Raw genomic sequence first — 22,378 nt, 5'->3', positions numbered from 1 at the left:
AGCTGGTAGCACCGAAAGTTCAAGTTTTCACCAGTGAAGCAGAAACAAATGTAAGACATCTACTGGAAAAAAAAACAGAGAGACTTAAAATGTACAAATACACCCACACACACCTACACACAACCTCACACACAGCCACAAGTTAACATGAGGTTTGGAGTAAGTTCTGGTACTCATCAGTGCTCACTGACATGTTATGGAGAATGGATCCGAATTACAAAGGAATTTGATTTACTCAAACCTTCCACTTATATTACTGGAACAACTTTTATAATAAAAAAAATGAAAACTTTTTCATGCAAAAAAAAAAAAAAAAGTGATTTGGACTTCTAATTTCTGAATGAGAACATCTATATGATGTGTCTACATTATTATTAGTGACAACACCTTCCTATTACAATTAAAATATTCATGTTATAGACCATGATGGAAATTCAGTAGTTCAGGAACTTGCTCTCCACTTTATTTGCTAAACTAATCCACTAAATAATAATGTGGAAACTGAATGTTCTTGTTGCAGAAACATTGTGACCAGGTTTCAAGCTGATTACTCAAATAATCTTTTATCATTTTTACTCAACACATTTTTAAAAAGATAATTAATATTAAATATACTTAAAAATTCATACCAAAATTTTACAACTTCATTATTCATCTCCAAAAGTATAAAATACTTGACCTTACCCATAATGTTAATCACTAGAGTCATTTGTTACAATTATTAATACAAGATCATTCAAAAATTGTGTGAGTAGAAAAGTAGCAAAGTATGCTAAACAAATTTGTATGTGGACAGTTCAGCTGAATGTTTATAATAATATTTGCTGAATTGACAGTTTATTAGCTGCATTAATCTAAAAAAAATACTCTCAAAATAGATTTGCTTGAATATTATTCACAGGATTGCAAAAAATTAAATGTTGGATAAAACAGGTCAGATATTACTTTGCTCAATAACCTGACAAGAAAAAAAAAAAATAAAATCAAAAAGGGGTTGTCCACATCATTTCCTTCTTTTTTGTTTTTGATGTCATTTTTGAAGAGTTTCTTCAATTCAATTTCTTCAATTTTCTACAATTCCTGTATGAAGAAAGGTTTAGAAAAGTGAAAGGAGGGACCACAGTCAGTTATCTACCGCTGCTAACTTGTTACTCTAGACTGTATGTGGGAAATTACATGTGATGTCAGAAGCTTGTGTCATAAATCTTTTGAACAAAGTGAGACATGCTCAGTTTGATCATCTGACACTTCAGCAAGAGGACACATGCTATACACAGACCTCAGAGAGAAGATGCTGATGATGATGTGGATTACAGTAATGCTTTTTAATAAAGATGGTAAGTGTCTATGGATTTGGTTGTTTCTAATCAAAGGCACTTAGTGCACTAATGACAATCTATGTGTATTATAGGTAGAATAAAATTTGTTCTTTAACTCCTAACAGCAGATTCTGCAGAGACAGATGATGTCAGTCAGCCGAACCCAATGATCACTGCTGATGTTGGTGATAATGTGACTCTGCACTGCTTTCGGCTGAGAGAGGACACAAGAGCCATCGTTTGGTACAAGCAAAAAGTAGGACACAAGCCTTGTGTAATGGTCACCGTTCATCAGCAGCCCAATTATGAAGATGAGTTCAAGTCACCAAAATTCAGCATCGAGAAAGAAAAAATGAGCTGCCATTTAAAAATAGCTAATGTAGAACCCTCAGATGAAGCCATGTATTACTGTGGACTTAGAAAATTTTTAACTACGTTTGGAAATGGAACATTTTTATCAGTGAAAGGTAAGAATTTAAGTGTACACAGTTAGTTTAATTCATTTTTAATGAATTCAAAATTTCCTTTTCTTAAACATGAAATTTATGATTAACTAATGAAAGCCCTGAACCTCAAGTTGTCAAGTGCTATCTCCTTATTTTGACTTATTGTGACATAATAATCTATTTCAATTCAAGAACTCATTATTTTGAGTTAATATCTTTATTATCGTTTAATATCGTTATTTTATCTTAATAACTCGCTTTAATCAAGATATAATTATTTTGACACATCCATAATGGTCACAGCAGGAAAACAATGAAATTTCTAATGCTGGAATTGATCCGGTCAGTGAAGTGTCAGGGTTGTACTATAAAACAGTATTTGCAGGAGAAAAATTGTATATTGATGCATTGTCACAACAATTCCATTTATATGAATATGAATATATATATATATATATATATATATATATATATATATATATATATATATATATATATATATATATACAGTACTCTGCAAAAGTCTTAGGCACCTTATTTTTTTTAGTACAAACTTTGTTTTAGATTTTTATTTTATGACTTCTACATTATTGATTCAGTACAAAAACATTTCAGATTTCCAAGCATTAGTTTTCCAGCACAAAATTAAATGTTCTAGAAAAATGTTTGTATGTCAGTAAAGAAGGCAGCATATTACATAAGAGACACTTTTCAGAGAAAAAGCATAATGAAGGCTGCTGGGTTTTGCTGAAAAATAAGAAGCGAGTCGACAGTCAAAGTCTCCAGAAGAACTGTGGCTGCTTCTGCAAGATGCTCAGTAACACTTACAGCTCATTTCCTTAAAAAACTGCACACACTGCACCTGAGAATACTGTTTTTTTTTTTAACCGAAGGATCGTCACACCAATTCATTTATTACTGTTTACTGCTCTTTATAGTATTTTTTTTACCGTAAAAACACTTAGTTTCATTATATATAGAAAATATATCTGCTCTCTAGAGTGCCATATTGGATTGGTTCTTCCACCAGAGTCACTGTCTCTCAGTACATATGCTATAATTGACTGCACCTGTTTTGTGGACTGTATTTATTATAAAGGTCTAAGTATGAAAATAATGAAACTATAATCTTACACCTTATATATTTCGCACTGAACAGGAGATGGAGATGTAAAAGTGTCAGTGTTGCAGAGCAGCGTGTTGGACTCGGTTCCTGCAGGAGCGTCAGTGACTCTGCAGTGCTCGGTTCTTTTTGAGAGCAGAGCAGCAGATCTCCAAGTGCTCTGGTTCAGAGCTGCTCCACCACAATCCCATCATCAAATCATTTACACTCATCACAACAGCAGCCATCAGTGTGAGAGCAGCTCTTCTACACACACCTGTGTGTACAGCTTCTCCAAGAACATCCTCAGCCTCAGTGATACTGGCACTTACTACTGCGCTGTGGCCGTGTGTGGGAAGATCATTTTTGGGAACGGGACACGAGTACAATTAAAAACACCTTCACTCAGTAAGAATATAATATTTTATTAATAAGCAAAATGTAGTTTACTTAATGTCTAACAAAATATTAATGGTTTTAAATAGTTAAGCATTGCTATGATCACAGGGGGATATAGTTATTTTACATCTACAAAGAATTTTATTTATTTATATTAAAATAATATACATCTTCATTGTTATTATTATTTATGTGCTACAGTACAATCTGTGGATCCTGTAGTGATCTTTCTCGCTGTAGCTTTGGGAGTGTGTGTGGTTGTGATCTTTACTCATGTCGTAAGCTATAAAGGGAGAAACTGTGATTACTGCAGTGGTGAGTCTTCATTAAGTTTATGTATCTAAATATTGTATCAAATATGTACACTTATATAATATGTATTACATTCTGATGGAATCATATATTTTTTCCTCTACAGTGAGATCTCATCAATGTTCTGTTGTAGAGAAAACACTGAATCAGGTAAATAACTTTAAATGTACACATTTCTTATTATCATTACTGCATTAATGCACAATGCTATCAGGGATCACAATGACAATTATAACACTAATAGTGATTTAATTCTGATAGCTGTCATTTTCAATGCACGCTTTATGTTGATTCCCACAGGGCCGTTCTGCTGTTGAGGTCAATTTCTCTGCTTTACATTTCAAAGACAGGAAACTCAAACCTCAAGATAATGTGTTTTCAGAAGTGATATACTCCTCTTTTCCTTAGAATATATTTCAGTAACACTTTATATTGAGCACGATATTACTGCACCCGTCGCTCACTGTTTCATGAATGCATTGATCAATAGTAAATCTAGAGCAAGCCTTACATGTATTATTTTTATTAACCTTTCTGTAGCTGTAAGTAGAAGAATTCAGTGGTTTGAAGTAAAAGTAAGAGGAAAGATCAGATGAAAGCTCATAACATCTGAAATCACTTTAAACTATTAGGATTGTTACAGTCCCATGCCGAATGTAGGTGCACTCTACAGAATTTCTGTCATTTCTACAATAAAATGTTGTGTATAAACAAGTGTGATCATTTTACTGTATTTTACTTATTTCAATACAGCAACCTGGAAAAGTACTGTCGGTATCAAAGCACTGTACTGGATATGTACTGTAATATTTCTGTGATTGTATTGTAATAATAGAGTAAAACATACATTAACATTAAATTTGCTGCAAAACTATGACCCAAAAGCATTTACATGAAGAAGCAAAGGCCTTCATCTTTTCCTGCCTGTTAGTAAACAGTACGGCTTCAATAACATCGCCTTTGTGCAACAGGTTCAAAGGCACATTTTTTCATTCTTGCAAGTGTAAATAACAGAAAATATGTAGAATATGCTAAAAAAAATGTTTAAGAAACAGCATTAAAAGCTTTAAATGGTCTGACCTTGGACTGAATTTGCTGGGACGGCCACTCCTGGGAAGATTGGCAACTGTCTAGAGTTGAGGCTATTGTCTCATATTCATAAGAATATTCATTAATCTCAAACCCAGATGAACATTCAGTGTATAGCAAAAAAATAAATAAACAAAACAAAAACCTGACCTTGCCATTCCAATACTTTTTGCCCTGGGCAGTATTTGAGTTCGACACTCCTAGTCTAACCACCCGCAGCTGCTGAGGACGGCCCCACACAGACAGCCTGAAGTTACATGAGATTACTGTGGGTACTGCTTAGAAACCATGAAGATGGCTTTTGACTTCAATTGATATGAACAGTTTTGCTGCAATGGCTTAGGACTACAATTGCTCTGATAGCTTTAGGACTGCAATTGCCATGAACAGTTTTGCACTCAAGTTTCCATCAGTGAACAGTTGGTAACTTCAACAAAATAGACCTCCTGTGAAAACTGTAATGAATTTTTGTGGTTACACACTTATACTTTCTGAATCTATATTACACAGGTGTAGTAGGGATTTATTTATAGTTGCACTATCTGGTGTTACCCAGATGAGGATGGGCTCCTGTTTGCGTTTGGTTCCTCTCAAGATTTCTTCCTCATGTCGTCTCAGGGAGTTTTTCCTTGCCATCGTCGCCTCTCGCTTTCTCATTAGGGATAAATTAATACATTTAAAATTTACATCCTGAGTTTATATATTTCTGTAAAGTTGCTTTGTAACAATGTCCATTGCTAAATGTACTATACAAATAAAATCGAACTGAATTGAACTGAATTTGTCTAAAGGCTGTGACAATAGCCTGCTTATTGCTGATCTGCTCTGGATGCTCAAGATGCAGAACATGAAGATGGTTTATGCAGATGCTGTGCCTTTTCCTTGGTGGATCTTGAAGTGCTCCTTCTTTAACTTTTTTTTTTTTTTTTTTGAACAGTGCCTGTCTGTGCTTGTGTGTGTGTGTGTGTGTGAGTCATCCTTAAGTAGCACTAACCAGATGTAATATATCACTTTCGTTTCCTGCTTTATGAAAGAAACAACAAAAAAGTATTTGGGTCTTAATACATCTTTTTTTATTTGGGTTCAACAACATTTTTTCCATACTCCATTTTTTGTTAATAAGCAGCTCCAACAACTCTTTTTCTATTGTCTTAATTAATTAATTAATTAAATTATTTATTGTAAAAGTTAGAGATTGAGCCACAGAATGAGCAGGTTTTTAATCCTTTTAAACTTTTAAATCTGTGGAATGCCTTCATGCGAACTAGCCTTATTTTCTGAGGTAAATAAACCTGATTATCGACATTGGTAACACATTTATATAATAACCCAACAGTCTAAAATAAAGTGCAAGATATAGCATTTACTCACTTATAGTGAGAAAGCAGCAGCAACAACAACAAAAAAAGCCTCCATGGTTTTGGGCTTCGTACCAATTGAAAAGCCTTTAATCATCACTGCCAAGAAAGTAAAATAATTGTAAAAATCAGCCTTCAAAGAGGTTGGAACCCATTTGGGAGCAAGTTATGTATTAACATGTATGTATTGACACCACATCACTTGCCTTTATTGTTTTTGTAATGTTGAGGAAGAAACAAGATTTAATAATCCCCACTGTTTTCTCAGGTTTCATATCAGTGAACCTGCCTGATCATCTAATCCATGGATCCATGAATCCATTTATAACATATGATTTTTGGTGTCCTTTCACTAGAGTCAGAAACACAAGTACAGAGATGGGTGAATAAAACAAGCCCCGTCCACAGTTAATGCGGATGTCACAGTCCTTGACTTATGGTTAAGGCCAACCCACATCCTTCTTGGAAATACACTAGAAATGCAACATTAGTTTTGTTTGAACTCAGAAATTTATGAAGAATGTTAAACATTATGTTTTGGTTACATTTTTAATGAAATTACTCTTTACATTTATTGTGTCTTCAGAAAAAAAAAACACTCATAGGCAACATTAAAAGTGCAACACTAAAAGTTCACCTTTAGTCAAAGTTAATTATAGGGAACTTAAAAGAAACAATGGACTTGCTTTAAACAAGTGTACAGACATAAAATAATATACTGAATTTAGGTAATTTTTTATCATAATATTTATTATGAGATTATTGTAAACGAATATTAGATCATTTTTAAACTTCAGTTGACATAAATTTGAAATAAATGTATCTGTCAGCAAAGTAATGCAGTTTAATCTTTTTATTGTTTTATCATAATTTCATGGCAAAAAAATAGTATACATTTTTTTATAGCCAGAATATTTTACTAGGTAAAACATTTTCATAGTTTTTTCAGTGGAATAGTACCATGTGCTATGAATCGTTTATCTTACAGTTTTCTTCACATCGGAGTACACACACTCATCTAATGAGCCAGTTTTCCTTTTTTCAGCTTTGGCTTTCCTCTTGGAGAATTGCAAAGCTGCATAATTCAGTGTCTCAGCTTCAGAATCCTGAAAAAAAATGCAAAAACATGAAAAGAAATCAAGCTCAAAGTAATAACCACACAATATGGGAAACTGCACTATACACACGAACTATACAGATTAAGAGCAGCACTGCACATCCATGAGTCGGATATTTAGTAGTGAGACTCATGCATAACTGAAGGAGACATAGTGGTATCTACAGAAAAAAAAATACCCATAAAGTATATAATAATATAAAATCAATACTATATATATTTTTTTGTTGTTGTACACGTACCTGCCTTGTTCCTGAAGAATTTTCCATAGAAGTGTTTTCTATTAATACAGAAATACACTTAGTGATTTTTAATGGAAATAAAAGTAACTGGAATTATTATCTGATCACAAAAGCACTTACTTTCATCACATTTTCTTCTCCTCAGTATGAAATAAGTGAGACAGAAAATCAGAAGTGCACAAAAGCCCAAAGCCGTTCCCAAACCGAGCACTGTCGAATGTAGAGATCTAGTCATTTCTAATACTGTTATTTCACCATGTTATCAGTACAAATGATTTTATGGGCAAAATATGCTTTATGAATTTAGGATAATTATTGAATGATGAATTATGAGACTCCTTACCTGTTTTCTCTTGTGTGTTCATGTTACCTTTAATTTTTAAATAAGTTCCATCTCCAAACACAGGGTTGGGGTATGTCAGTGCACAGTAGTACATGGCTTCATCAGACTGAGTGATGTTTATAATGGTCATATTGAAGCAGTTTGAAGATCTTTGTATTTGAAAACGAGACTTTTGGAATTCATTATAAAATATTTCTCCAGCAGTTTTAAAGAACCTGACTATAATCTGAGGTTTTTTTCTGTTTGGTTGCTTAAACAAAGATATCGTGCTAAATGTTGTTTTATAAATACAACATCGCAGAGTAGCCGAGTCTCCGATATCCACACTGAGCTCTTTATCAGGCTGATAAACTGGTGACTCTGTGAGGGATTGTGCAGTAACCCAGCGTCTACCAGGTTGGACTGTATATGTAGCAAAAAAATGCATTAATTAGGTAATGAATGTACTTCATATATTATCATACACAAAGTGCTATCAAAGATTGACCTTTAAACTTGAAGGAATAATATTGGAGTTAATTTTAAATACAATTGCATACAAAATAAGTGGTTTAAAGTAATAGATTTATATTGATCTATATAAATTACTTACACGTGGTGCTGAAGATCAAAATTAAGATCCAGAATCCAGTCATTTTTCATTTCTCAGGAATTTTACTATGTTTGTATCTCATTTAGCAACAGAATATGAATGCGCTTGAATGTGCTTGAATTTATATTTAAACTATAGGCGGTCTGTACTTAGCACGCCCCGGAATATGACATGATTGGATGTAAGAAAAAAAATAGACATGATAAGGAAGCACATGGTATTGTGATCTGCCTACATCTACCCCACATATTTCCATATTTGTGTTTTGGTGTTGCTCAGAGATATCATGACAAAGATGTTAAGACCGAATGGAAAATGTGGTTTACTTTTATACTCACATGTACCTACACTAACATCTCATTGTATATTTTAATTGCTTTCTGAATTCCACTTATGTATACAAAAGCTTGCTTATTAGGTAACAAAAACAAATGGTTGAAAAAATATTGATTCTATGAATTTTCAAGTGTGAATCAATGGCCTGCTGTATGTAGCCTGGATGTAATTTCGGCCTGAATCCTATCATCTCATATTCACATTTTCATCTCAAACCCAGATGAACATTCAGTGTATAGCAAAATAAATAAATAAATAAATAAACAAACAGCTGACCTTGCCATTCCAATACCTTTTGGCCTGGGCAGTATTTGAGTTCGACACTCCTGGTCTAACCACCCGCAGCTGCTGAGGACGGCCCCACACAGACAGCCTGAAGTTACATGAGATTACTGTGGGTACTGCTTAGAAACCATGAAGACGGCTTTGGACTTGAATTGATATGAACAGTTTTGCTACAATGACTTAGGACTACAATTGCTCTGATAGCTTTAGGACTACAATTCCCACAAACAGTTTTGCACTCAAGTCTCCATTAGTGAACAGTTGGTAACTTCAACAAAATAGACCTCCTGTGAAAACTGTAATGAATTTTTGTGGTTACACACTTATACTTTCTGAATCTATATTACACAGGTGTAGTAGGGATTTATTTATAGTTGCACTATCTGGTGTCACCCAGATGATGATAGGCTCCTGTTTGAGTCTGGTTCCTCTCAAGATTTCTTCCTCATGTCGTCTCAGGGAGTTTTTCCTTGCCACTGGCGCCTCTGGTTTGCTCGTTATGGATAAATTCATGAATTTAAAATGTATATCCTGAGTTTATATATTTCTGTAAATCTGCATTGTAACAATGCCCATTGCAAAATGCACTATACAAATAAAATTTAATAAAATTGAATTGAATTGGTCTAAAGGCTGTGACAATAGCATGCTTATTCTATCTGCTCTGGATGCTCAAGATGCAGAACATGACGATGGTTTATGCAGATGCTGTGCCTTTTCCTTGGTGAATCTTGAAGAGCTCCTTCTTTAACTTTTTTTTAATGAGCAACTCCAACAGCCCTTTTTCTATAGTCTTTATTTATGTCACAGGAACACCAGGTTCTGTCACCAACAGTCAGCGCCTCTCTCCCCAGAGTTCTAATCAGCACCACCTGTCTCCAATCACCACACTCATCAGGACTCCATATAAGCACACACCGCACATGCACTCTTTGTCTGGCCTCAACCAGGAATAGACCTCTTCTCTGTGAGTACCTGTGTTCATTTGAAGCTCCTCTACGTCTCCTTACGCTTTCTCCAGCGTTCCCCTTCCACATGTGAGGAGTGTCCTCCTTTCCCTCGGTCATTTACCTAGTGTCACTATCTGTGTTACCCACCAGCCTGCAGTACTTATCTTTGTGTTTACTGTCTTTGCATACCCACTGTTTGGCAAATCCTATAATAAATTTGTGTTGGGTTCTCACCTTTGTCTCCAAGTGTGGTATATCCTGACAGAAGGCCAGACCTAGACAACATCATGAGCCCAACCACATCAGATCCATCTGCAGTGCTGGTGGATAATCTCCGCCAAGTTCTCGCAGCTTCCGGATCCACACCAGTCACGCCCCCCAGCTCGTTCTTATCACCAGCCATCATCACCAGTCCCATGGTCAATCCGGCGCCTTACTCTGGCCTGGCAGAGTACTGCAGCGGCTTTCTACTCCAGTGTTCCCTTGCGATTGAGATGCAACCACACGGGTTCCCCACTTAACAATCTAAAATGGCATTCATCCTGTCTCTACTCACTGGCAGAGCGCTGCAATGGGCAGATACCCTGTGGCATCAAGCAGGACCAGCAACGCAATCCTTCCAGAGCTTCACGGATCACTTCCGGGAGGTGTTTGGACATCCTGAATGCGACTCCTCTGTAAGTGACCAATTATATCACCTCAAACAAAGAAATAATTCTGTGTCTGACTATGCGTTGCAGTTCCACACCCTAGCCACTGCCAGTGGGTGGAATGAACGAGCCCTCATAACCACCTACAAAGACTCGACCCCTTCCTTCGTCTACACCTATCTGCGTTTGATGACACCATGGGGCTTGAGCACTTCATACAACTATCCATCCGAGTGGCTCGCCGCTTAGCCAGCTGCTCCCAGGAGAGCAGCACCATGCTGTCTCCCAAGGTCCCTCCTCCGTCCTCAACTCCCTCTCTTCCAGAACCAGGAGTAGAACCCATGCAAGTTGACTCAACACGTCTCACTCCGGCAGAACAACATCGTCGGCTGACCCAGAGGTTCTGCTAATATTGTGCAGCCAGTGGGCATGTAATTACCAAGTGCCCCATTCGCCCTCCTTGACCACTAGTGAGTTATATAACTTCTCCACAAGTTTGTGTCACCTCTCACCACGGTTGTAACTCTGAGTACTGCTAATTACTCAGTTTCGGTTACAGCCCTCATCAACTCTGGGTCATCCGGCAATTTCGTATCCGGAGAACTTTGCCATCAACTCCAGCTCAGGAAAAGCCCAAACCCGGCAAGCTATCAAGCACACTCCATAATAGGAACTCCCCTCAGTCAGAGAGCCATCAGACACCGGGTCGGGCCAATACAATTACAAGTGGGCTGTTTTCACTCCAAATCCATTGAACTCCTGGTTCTGGAAAAAGCCACCTCTGATCTCCTGGTGGGATGGCCATGGTTAGTAAGACACAATCCTATAATTTCGTGGTCCACGGGTGAAGTCCTTCGGTGGAGCGATCAATGATTTCCTGAATGTTTCCTTCTCCGTCCTCAGCCCCTCCACACATCCAGGAGGCGCTACTACAAGGCTATATCGTCCCATCTACTTCCCCTGCTGCTTCCAGCTTCTTTTTTGTGGCTAAAAAAGATGGAGGTCTCCGGCCTTACATAACATTACTTACTCAACGTTACTCAACAAGATCACCGTTAAATACCGTTACCCACTTCCCCTTGTCCCAGCAGCACTGGAACAACTCTTTCTAATCAGCACCACCTGTTTCCAATCACCACACTCATCAGGACTCCATATAAGCACACACCTCACATGCACTCTTTGTCTGGCCTCAACCAGGAATAGACCTCTTCTCTGTGAGTACCTGTGTTCATTTGAAGCTCCTCTACGTCTCCCTACGTTTTCTCCAGCGTTCCCCTTCCAAGACATGAGGTGTGTGCTCCTGTCCCTCAGTCATTTACCTAGTGTCTTTAACTGTTACCCACCAGCCTGCAGTACTTATCTTTGTGTTTACCCTGTCTTTGCATACCCATTGTTTGGCAAATCCAATTTAATAAATTTGTGTTGGGTTCTCGCCTTTGTCTCCGAGTCTGGTATATCCTGACAATTTTTTTATTAATTAATTTTTTTATTGTAAAAGTTAGACTGTATGTTTATTTTTTTGTAGCTCAAATATTCCACAGAATGAGTAGGTTTTTAATCGTTTTAAACTTTTAAACCTGTGGAATGCCTTCATGCATACTAGCCTTATTTTTTGAGGTAAATAAACCCAACCCAACCCATCAGTCTAAAAAAAAAAAAAGTACAAGATATAGCATTTACTCACTTATAATGAGAAAGCAGCAGCAGCAACAAAAAAAGCCTCCGTGGTCAGTAAATGACTGACAGTTGTAAGTTTTGGGCTTCGTACCAATTGAAAAGCCTTTAATGATCACTGCCAAAAAAAGTAAAATTATAAAAATCAGCCTTAAAAGAGGTTGGAACCCATTTTGGAGCAAGTTATGTATTAACATGTATGTATTCACACCACACCAGTTGTCTTTATTGTTTTTGTAATGTTGAGGCAGAAACAAGATTTAATAATCCCCACTGTTTTCTCAGGTTTCATATCAGTGAACCTGCCTGATCATCTAATCCATGGATCCATGAATCCATTTATAACGCATGATTTTTGGTGTCCTTTCACTAGAGTCAGAAACACAAGCACAGAGATGGGTGAATAAAACAAGCCCCGCCCACAGTTAATGTGGATGTCACAGTCCTTGACTTACGTTTAAGGCCAACCCACATCCTTCTTGGAAATACACTAGAAATGCAACATTAGTTTTGTTTAAGCTCAGAAATTTATGAAGAATGTTGAACATTATGTTTTGGTTACATTTTTTAATGAAATTACTCTTTACATTTATTGTGTCTTCAGGAAAAAAAAAAAACACTCATAGGCAACATTAAAGTGCAACATTAAAAGTTAATAATAGGGAACTTAAAAGAAACAATGGACTTGCTTTAAACAAGTGTACAGACATAAAATAGTATACTGAATTTAGGTAATTTTTTTTTCAGAATCTTTTTGTTATGAGATTATTGTAAATGAATATTAGATCATTTCTAAACTTTGGTTGACATACATTTATTTCAGGAAGCTAAATTATATCTGTCACCAAAGTAATGCAATTTAACAAAAAAAATGTTGGTTTAAAAATCTTTTAGTAGTTTCATCATAATCTCATGACAAAAATAGTATACATTTTCTTATAGTTAGAATATTTTACTAGGTAAAACATTTTTGCAGTTTTTTCAGTGTAACAGTACCATGCGCTATGAATCATTTATCTTACGGTTTTCTTCACATCGGAGTACACACACTCATCTAACGAGCCAGTTTTCCTTTTTTCAGCTTTGGCTTTCCTCTTGGAGAATTGCAAAGCTGCATAATTCAGTGTCTCAGCTTCAGATTCCTGAAAAAAAAATGCAAAAATATAAAAAGAAATCAAGCTCAAAGTAATAACCACACAATATGGGTAACTGCACTATACACACGAGCTACACAGAATGAGAGCAGCACTGCACATATATGAGTTGGATATTTAGTAGTGAGTCTCATGCATAACTAAAGGAGACATATTGGTATCTACAGAAAAAAATTTACCCATACAGCATGTAATAATATAAAATTAATACTATATATATTTTTTGTTGTTGTACACGTACCTGCCTTGTTCCTGAAGAATTTTCCATAGAAGTGTTTTCTATTAATACAGAAATACACTTAGTGATTTTTAATAGAAATAAATCTATCTGGAACTATCATCTGATGACAAAAGCACTTACTTTCGTCACATTTTCTTGTCCTCAGTATGAAATAAGTAAGACAGAAAATCAGAAGTGCACAAAAGCCCAAAGCCGTTCCCAAACCGAGCACTGTCGAATGTAGAGATCTAGTCATTTCTGATTCTGTTATTTCACCATGTTATCAGTACAAATGATTTTATAGGCAAAATATGCTTTATGAATTTAGGATAATTATTGAATGATGAATTATGAGACTCCTTACCTGTTTTCTCTTGTGTGTTCATGTTAGTGCTGTTTCCATGCAGTGTTGGTTCACACACCACTGAATTATCACACAGAGCTGGTGTAGATGTTTCTGATGCAATAGTAACATGCTCACCTATAAACATTTATGATGATTCATTAAAAGTCTGTAGCTCAGTGTTGTTGAAGAAAACACAGTTAGCATTTCACTACTTCACTATTATTTGTCTTCCAGGTTGAACATGCTAATGGTAATGAGGAAAAATATCACTACATTAAACCAGGAGCTTAATCAATTTAACTCAAAATCCTACCTTTAATTTTTAAATAAGTTCCATCTCCAAACACAAAGTTGGGGTATGTCAGTGCACAGTAGTACATGGCTTCATCAGACTGAGTGATGTTTAAAATGGTCATATTGAAGCAGTTTGAAGATCTTACAATTAGAAAACGAGACTTTTGGAATCCATTGTAAAAGGTTTCTCCAGCAGTTTTAAAGAAGCTCACTATAAGCTGAGGTTTTTTTCTGTTCGGTTGCTTAAATAAAGATATCCTGCTAAATGTTGTTTCAGAAATACAACATCGCAGAGTAGCCGAGTCTCCGATATCCACACTGAGCTCTTTATCAGGCTGATAAACTGGTGACTCTGTGAGGGATTGTGCAGTAACCCAGCGTCTACCAGGTTGGACTGTATCTAGAAAAAAAATGCATTAATTAGGTAATAATGTACTTCATATATTATCCTACACAAAGTGCTATTAAAGATTGACCTTGAAACTTGAAGGAATAATATTAGAGTTAATTTTAAATACAATTGCATACAAAATAAGTGGTTTAAAGTAATAGATTTATATAGATTTATATTGATCTCTATATATTACTTACACATGGTGCTGAAGATCAAAATTAAGATCCAGAATCCAGTCATTTTTAATTTCTCAGGCATTCTGCAGTGATTGTATCTCATTTAGTAACAGAATATGAATGCGCTTGAAGCGTGGTTTGAATTTATATTTATACTATAGGCGGTCTGTACTGAGCACGCCCCAGAAAATGACATGATTGGATGTAATAAAAAAATAGACATGATAAGGAAGCACATGGTATTGTGATCTGCCTACATCTACCCCACATATTTCCATATTTGTGTTTTGGTGTTGCACAGAGACATCATGACAAAGATGTTAAGACCAAATGGAAAATGTGGGTTACTTTTACACTCACGTGTGCCTACACTAACATCTCATTGTTGTTTATTTTAATTGCTCTCTGAATTCCACTTATGCATACAAAGCTTGCTTATATAGTAACAAAAACAAATGGTTGAAAAAATATTGATTCAATGAATTTTCAAGTGTGAATCTCTGGGCCGTGCTGTTGTATGTAGCCTGGAAGTAATTTAGGCCTGAAGCCTTGGCTATATTTTCCTAACATTTATGGAAAGAGTTTTAAATGTAGACACTTCGTAAAAGTCAGCAGGTTTTCCTTCAAGAAAATTAGTTCCTGTTACAGATTACATTATATGGGCTTTAGCTTATAGAGTCATTCCCTGACCAGCTTCTCCTTTTTCTCTCTGTCTACAAGTTAATGAGACAAAAATGCAGCTTGTCTCGTTACTGAGGAACCAGAAAGCGTAAACTCCTCTGTCCTGAAGACTCGAGTCTCATGTACCATCCATAAAGACAAACAGTTAAAAAGCTTGATGTGTTCTTCATTTAAATAAATAAATATTTTTTTTTATTTATTGAAGATATTGTTATTATTCCAATGGGGAATTGAAAAACTGCATAATTCAACATTTCAGCTTCAAATTCCTGGATTAATGAAAAAATAAAATCAAATAATAAGTCCAGATCAGAATGCACTCTACACACTAACTTCACACAAAAAAAATAAGCATCAAAATAAATTCTGATGAAACTGACTGCATAAATTATATCTAGTACATTATAATGAGCAGCGTATGAATGTAGCAACATGTAAAGTACACAGATAAACCAGTAATAAGGCTTAGTGTGACTAAAGGAGACCTAGAGGTATGTAGAGAAAAACAGAATCACCCATACAGTATATAATACATACTGTACTTTGGGGAAACTATGTTTTGGTGTTGTACAGAGATATCATGACAAACGTGACACAGTGGAAATGTGGTTTACTTCTACACTCACAATTCTTTCTTAATTCACCTTCTTACAGATTCTTGACTAAATACTAATGGAAAGCTCAATCAAAGGAGAAGATAATGCATCTGTATTTATAAGCACTTTATCCAGAAGAGATTTTACAATCAAAGCATGCTGAAAAGGAAACAGGAACACTATCACGTGGCTTATCATTACACATACAGCAGTTTTGCTAATAGCTGTGTCTGCATGTATACAGTGAGGTCTAAAAGTCTAAGATAACTAGTGAAAAATCTTCATTTTGTAGGATTTTCTAATTTAATACAAAGTTTTTCATTACAAATGATATTTTCAGCCATAACTTGAGCAAAACGTAAAATCTTAGAAATATTTACATAGGTTTCAGAATGTCTTTCTTTTTTTGCATCCCCCTTTTGCTTTAATGACAGCGTGCACTCTCACCTGATGATCCATGTTATTTCAAATCAGTGTGCTGTCAAGATATTAAACATTTCCTTTCTTTTTTTTACATTTTTCAGAATTCTAAAACACTTTATATTTTGAGTTTTAAATAAAAAAATAAAAAATCCCCAGATTTTCACTGACTCTCATTTGTAGAATATGGCGTATAATAGCACATAATAACATACAGTACAAGACAAGTTAGCATCAGTCATGTGACGTCTGAGTATCAGTCATGTGACATCAATCTAAACGTTATAAACGTACTGTGATAATCACTGTGTTGTACAAAAGGGGCAAAAGCACTAGAGGCAAGAATAAAAAAGAAGTAAATTTATTGTCAGAAAATAATTCCCTCATCAAAAATAGACATTTTTTAATTTTACTTTTAATTAAAATTTTAATGTCTCTCATATTTTTTGTGAGAGGTTAGGCAAATTAAGCACAAATATCAATATTTTTTCATAGCCCTTTTTACCCTTCTTCGGTGAGGGTGTTGCCCTATCTGTCAAGCAATTATTATTATTATTATTGTATCATTTAATAATAATAATAATAATAATAATAATAATAATAATAATAATGCATAAGTAACCGGGTAAAAGAAAAAAAAGAAAAAAAGAAACTAAGTGTGAATGGTGTCAAAATGCTCGTTTTGGTAATAAAATGTTCTTTCTAGTTAAAAAATAATCTTATGTTCATTGTTCATTTGTATAATGCATCTTGGAAAAAGGGGAGACACCTACAGGTAAGAAGGGTGTATAATGTGTGAAGTCGGCCATCTCCTCCGTTCACTCGAGCTGTTGAGAAGGATGGTAAGTGAAAATGTCTCTGGTCAATCGGCCAAAAAAAAATGTCGGGAGATATTGTTTTATTTTTGTCTAAAGTCAGTTGTATTTGTCTAGAAATGTGTTTAAGATAACTTTACTATGTATTATTGTGTTAAGAAGGGTAAAGCGGTGTGTGGCAGAGCTTTATGTGTTTTCCAGGTGGTTGTGCACACCACATGCTAATGACGTCTGCTCTGTTTTTTTTATTTTGTATATTTGTTTGATTTATCCTTATGTGTATTATTTTTCGACAGTTGTGTGACCAGATTAGCAGTATTTATTGTCTGTTTGGTACTTCCCATGTCTTTTCCAGATTTTCTCCAGCTCACAGTAAACGCTAACGTGAGTGTGCTCAACAAAACTGTTTTCCTGTGGTCTTTATTGAGAGGATAGAAAGCACGAACCGAGAGGGGTTACACATACTTTAATGATGGGTTGATATTCCACCATTCATCCTGTAAACATATCTACAGCATTAAAACCTGTAGCACGGCAGTGGTTTAGTTGATAATAATGTGTTCTGGATTTTTATTACAGTTTCACATACATCACATCAGTATACACCACAGAGTCCCTTCCTCCAGGTTTGACTTTCCTCTTGAACAGTTGCAAAGCTTCATAAGTCAAGCTGTCAGCATGAGATTCTCCTCAGTACGAAATAAGTGAGACAGAAAATCAGAAGTGCGCACAAGCCCAAAGCCGTTCCCAAACCGAGCACTGTCGAATGTAGAGATCTAGTCATTTCTGATTCTATTATTTCACCATGTTATCAGTACAAATGATTTTATAGTCAAAATATGCTTTATGAATTTAGGATAATTATTGAATGATGAATTATGAGACTCCTTACCTGTTTTGTCTTGTGTGTTCATGTTAGTGCTGTTTCCATGCAGTGTTTGTTCACACACCACTGAATTACCACACAGAGCTGGTTTAGATGTTTCTGATGCAATAGTAACATGCTCACATATAAACATTTATTATGATTCACTAAAAGTCTGTAACTCAGTGTTGTTGAAGAAAACACAGTTAGCATTTCACTACTTCACTATTATTTGTCTTCCAGGTTGAACATGCTAATGGTAATAAGGAAAAATATCACTACATTAAAGCTTATCAAATTAACTCAAAATCCTTAATCAAATTAACTCAAAATCCTACCTTTAATTTTTAAATAAATTCCATCTCCAAACACAATGTTGGGGAATGTCAGTGCACAGCAGTACAAGGCTTCATCAGACGGAGTGGTGTTTAAAATGGTCATATTGAAGCAGTTTGAAGATCTTCCTATTAGAAAACGAGACTTTTGGAATCCATTGTAAAATGTTTCTCCATCAGTTTTAAAGAACCTGACTATAAGCTGAGGTTTTTTTCTGTTCGATTGCTTAAACAAATATATCATGCTAAATGTTGTTTTATAAATACAACACTGCAGAGTAGCCGAGTCTCCGATATCCACACTGAGCTCTTTATCAGGCTGATAAACTGTTGACTCTGTGAGGGATTGTGCAGTAACCCAGCGTCTACCAGGCTGGACTGTATCTAGAACAAAAATACATTAATTAGGTAATGAATGTACTTCATATATTATCATACACAAAGTGCTATTAAAGATTGACCTTGAAACTTGAAGGAATAATATTGGAGTTAATTTAAAATACAATTGCATACAAAATAAGTTGTTTAAAGTAATAGATTTATATAGATTTATATTGATCTCTATTAATTACTTACACATTGTGCTGAAGATCAAAATTAAGATCCAGAATCCAGTCATTTTTCATTTCTCAGGCATTCTGCAGTGTTTGTATCTCATTTAGCAACAGAATATGAATGCGCTTGAAGCATGGTCTGAATCGTACTCGGTTACTAACGTAATCTCGGTTCCCTGAGTTTCGGGAACGAGTACTGTGTCGCTAGACGCTATGGGGAAAAACTCCTTTTCTCCGATGACTGAAGCCTTTACAATCACGCAGTGAAACTGCACGGCCATTGGTTCGTGCAGTGCAATATAGCGAACCAATGGCTCGGCAGCGGAACTGCACGCGCCTATGACAAGGAAGCCCGCCAGGATGGGAGGTGCCATCTGGCTATATAAGCGGGCATTGTGCCATAGGATCTCAGGTCAATTCGACTGAAGCGACGACTCTGAGAGTGCAACGTCATGGCACGGCCTGCAACGCAGTACTCGTTCCCGTATCTCAGGGAACCGAGGTTACGTTAGTAACCGAGTACGTTCCCTTTCGATACTACACTCGTACTACGTCGCTAGACGCTACGGGGAACCAATACAATCACGTCGTGCCAAGAAAATAGAACGATTGGCATAAACCGGCCTTGAGCAATAAGACTCAGAGGGACCAGTAAGACGGGTGAAACCCGCAGGAGGCAGGAGGGCTGAGCTCGCTGAGGTCCGCCCAGCCTAGGATAATCGTTCCTAAATAGTCCCATGTCGTTTCAGCACCTTTAGAAAGGGCCAAGAACGCACTAGGCATACGCCTGTCATAAACAGGCGTGTGCCCTTAGGCAGAAAGGATCCGAGCCTGTAAGGCCGGAACGTCCAGGCTATAAAACCTGGCGAACGTGGACGGCAAGGCCCAGCCCGCTGCCGCACAAATGTCTGCCATGGACACCCCGCTAGACCATGCCCAAGACGAGGCCACGCCCTGAGTGGAGTGGGCTCTAACTCCTATGGGGCTATGGAGGCCCAGGGAGGAGTATGCTAGCGCAATAGCGTCAACTAGCCATCGAGAAATTCTCTGCTTTGCGACCGGAGACCCTTTGGTGCGGCCGCCAAAGCACACAAAAAGTTGTTCTGGCTGCCTGAATGGAGCGGAACGCTCGATGTAAATTTTCAGTGCCCTGACAGGGCAGAGAAGGCTCAACTCCGGGTCTTCCTCTGATGGAGGAAGCGCCGAAAGAGTGATAACCTGTGCTCTAAACGGGGTGTAGAGCACCTTAGGAACGTAACCATGCCTCGGCTTCAGGACGACCTTGGAGTCGTTAGGCCCAAACTCGAGGCAGGCAGGACTCACCGAGAGAGCCTGTAAGTCACCTACTCATTTGACCGATACTAACGCCAGTAACAGGGCGGTCTTTAACGATAAGGATTTTAGGTCTACAGACTGTAGCGGCTCGAAAGGGGACCCCTTGAGGGCCCTCAGTACTGTGGGTAGGTCCCACACAGGGACGGTAGGGGGCCGGGGCAGATTAATAGATAAATAGAATCTTTGCCACGGGTTGCGCACCAGGCAGAGAAGACCGACCATTTAAGGGCATAGAGGCGTCTCATGGACGGGGCTCTAGCCTGTGATATAGTATTTTGGACACTTTCAGGGAGATCTACTGATTCCTGTCGAGAGCCCAAAGATGTAATGCCCACAACTCGGGTTGGGGGTGCCAAATTGTCCTGTTTGCCTGAGAGAGAAGATCCTGCCTCAGGGGAATGGGCCACGGGGCCGCCGTAAGCAGCTGAGATAGCTCTGAGAACCAGAGTTTGTTTCTCCAGAGCCGGGCCACTAGGTGGACACTGTGTTTGTGGTCCCTGATTTGTCTGATTACCTGAGGGATCAGAGCGATCGGGGGGAAAGCATACAGGAGAAGGTTGGGCCGATCGTGGGCCAACGCATCCTCGCTCTTTGAAAAATATATTATATTATATATATTATATATCCCCAACCCGTGTTGGAAGCGTCTGTTGAGACAACCTTCCTCCTGTGAACAATGCCCATGGTTACGCCCTGTTTGAACCACTGGGGGTTCTTCCAGGGAGCCAGAGCCGCAACGCAGGCCTGGGTCACCCTGATACGAAGGCAACCGTGACGCCACGCACTGGGCGGCACTTATGGTTTCAGCCAGTACTGGAGGGGTCTCATACGAAGCAGGCCCAACCGTAGTACTGGTGATGCAGAGGCCATGAGCCCTAGCATCCTTTGAAACGTTTTGAGAGGGCGAATGGCTCCAATTTTGAAGGAAGCCGCAAGCTGCTGTATAGCTAGCGCACGTTCTGGTGTGACTGCTGCCCTCATGCCGGCTGAGTTGAAAACTGCCCCCAGGAATGAAGTTTGTTGGCTGGGGGACAGCAAGCTCTTGGCAAAGTTGACCCTGAGTCCTAGGCACTCCAAGTGGCTGAGGAAGAGGGCTCTGTGAGACACTAGCTCGGCCTCTGACTGGGCTAAGATGAGCCAGTCGTCGAGATAATTCAGAATGCGGATTCCTTTCTGTCTCAGAGGGGAAAGAGCTGCATCTATGCACTTCGTAAAAGTGCGAGGAGCCAGGGACAGCCCGAAGGGCATGACCGTGTATTGATAGGCCACTCCCTTGAAGGCGAAACTCAAGAATCGTCTGTGATGGGGGGCTATCTGGATGTGAAAGTATGCGAAAGTATCTCTCATAACAGAGATCGTTTCGGGGGTGGTCCAGCGACAGCGAGACTTTGCCCCTTCCTCTTCCTGTCCAGTAAATCAGGACGACGCCCGAGGCGCAGAATCCAGCGTCAACTTGGGCTGGGGTCCTTGGCGTCTCAAAAATGAGTGGCGTCTGGCCAAGCGGGAGCGCTGCGGAAGCTCAGGCTGTTGAGTAGGCTCGAAAGGGCTAGGTCCGTCGCACTGCACAGCTCCTTGAAGGCCGCAGGATCGGGCCCCGACTCATCCATAACTTGGAGGAGTTTTGCCTGAAAAACCTGGAGCACGGCCATTGAATGCAGAGCTGAGGCTGTCTGCCCAGTGGAAGAGTAAGCTCGTCCAGCAAGGGCAGACGTTGTTCTGCACGGTTTCGAGGGGTGTGCAACCTTCGCTTTCCATCCGATGGAAGTGGGCGGGCAGAGGTGTGTGGCCACTGACTCATCCAGCAGAGGTAGCCTCTCATAGCCCTTTTTGTCCGCGCCGTTGATCGTGGAGAACGCGGATGAAACGGACGTGCGAAGGCGAGCCAAATAAGGAGCGCGCCACGACTTAGTGAGCTCATCATGGACCTCTGGACAAAAAGGCGCGGCTCACTGATGAGGAGCCTGGCGGCACCCCGG

General features: G+C 38.1%; 1 protein-coding gene and 1 pseudogene across 1 annotated transcript; one reads left to right on the top strand and one right to left on the bottom strand.

The window, feature by feature from the left end:
• The first annotated feature begins 1,875 nt into the window (after positions 1-1,875).
• On the top strand, positions 1,876-4,023 carry LOC117597648 (uncharacterized). The gene is made up of 5 exons (XM_034305717.2): positions 1,876-1,903; positions 2,925-3,275; positions 3,468-3,581; positions 3,685-3,728; positions 3,879-4,023. Exons 1-5 carry the CDS (start codon positions 1,876-1,878, stop codon positions 3,984-3,986), a joined length of 645 nt encoding a protein of 214 aa, XP_034161608.2. The 3' UTR covers positions 3,987-4,023.
• A 9,207-nt stretch (positions 4,024-13,230) lies between these two features.
• LOC117597660 (uncharacterized) lies at positions 13,231-14,865 on the bottom strand (annotated as a pseudogene).
• Positions 14,866-22,378: the final 7,513 nt, after the last annotated feature.

Source organism: Pangasianodon hypophthalmus, chromosome 7 (genome assembly GCF_027358585.1).
Source record: "Pangasianodon hypophthalmus isolate fPanHyp1 chromosome 7, fPanHyp1.pri, whole genome shotgun sequence".
Lineage (NCBI taxonomy): Eukaryota > Metazoa > Chordata > Actinopteri > Siluriformes > Pangasiidae > Pangasianodon > Pangasianodon hypophthalmus.
The sequence above is the reverse complement of the archived record's forward strand: the minus strand, read 5'-3'. Positions and strand labels throughout refer to the sequence as shown.

Coding starts and splice junctions, on each gene's coding strand:
- LOC117597648 (XM_034305717.2), top strand. CDS start 1,876: ATGAAAGCCCTGAACCTCAAGTTGTCAA. Junction 1,904..2,924: donor CCTGAACCTCAAGTTGTCAA/GTGCTATCTCCT, acceptor CGCACTGAACAG/GAGATGGAGATGTAAAAGTG. Junction 3,729..3,878: donor TAGAGAAAACACTGAATCAG/GTAAATAACTTT, acceptor TGATTCCCACAG/GGCCGTTCTGCTGTTGAGGT.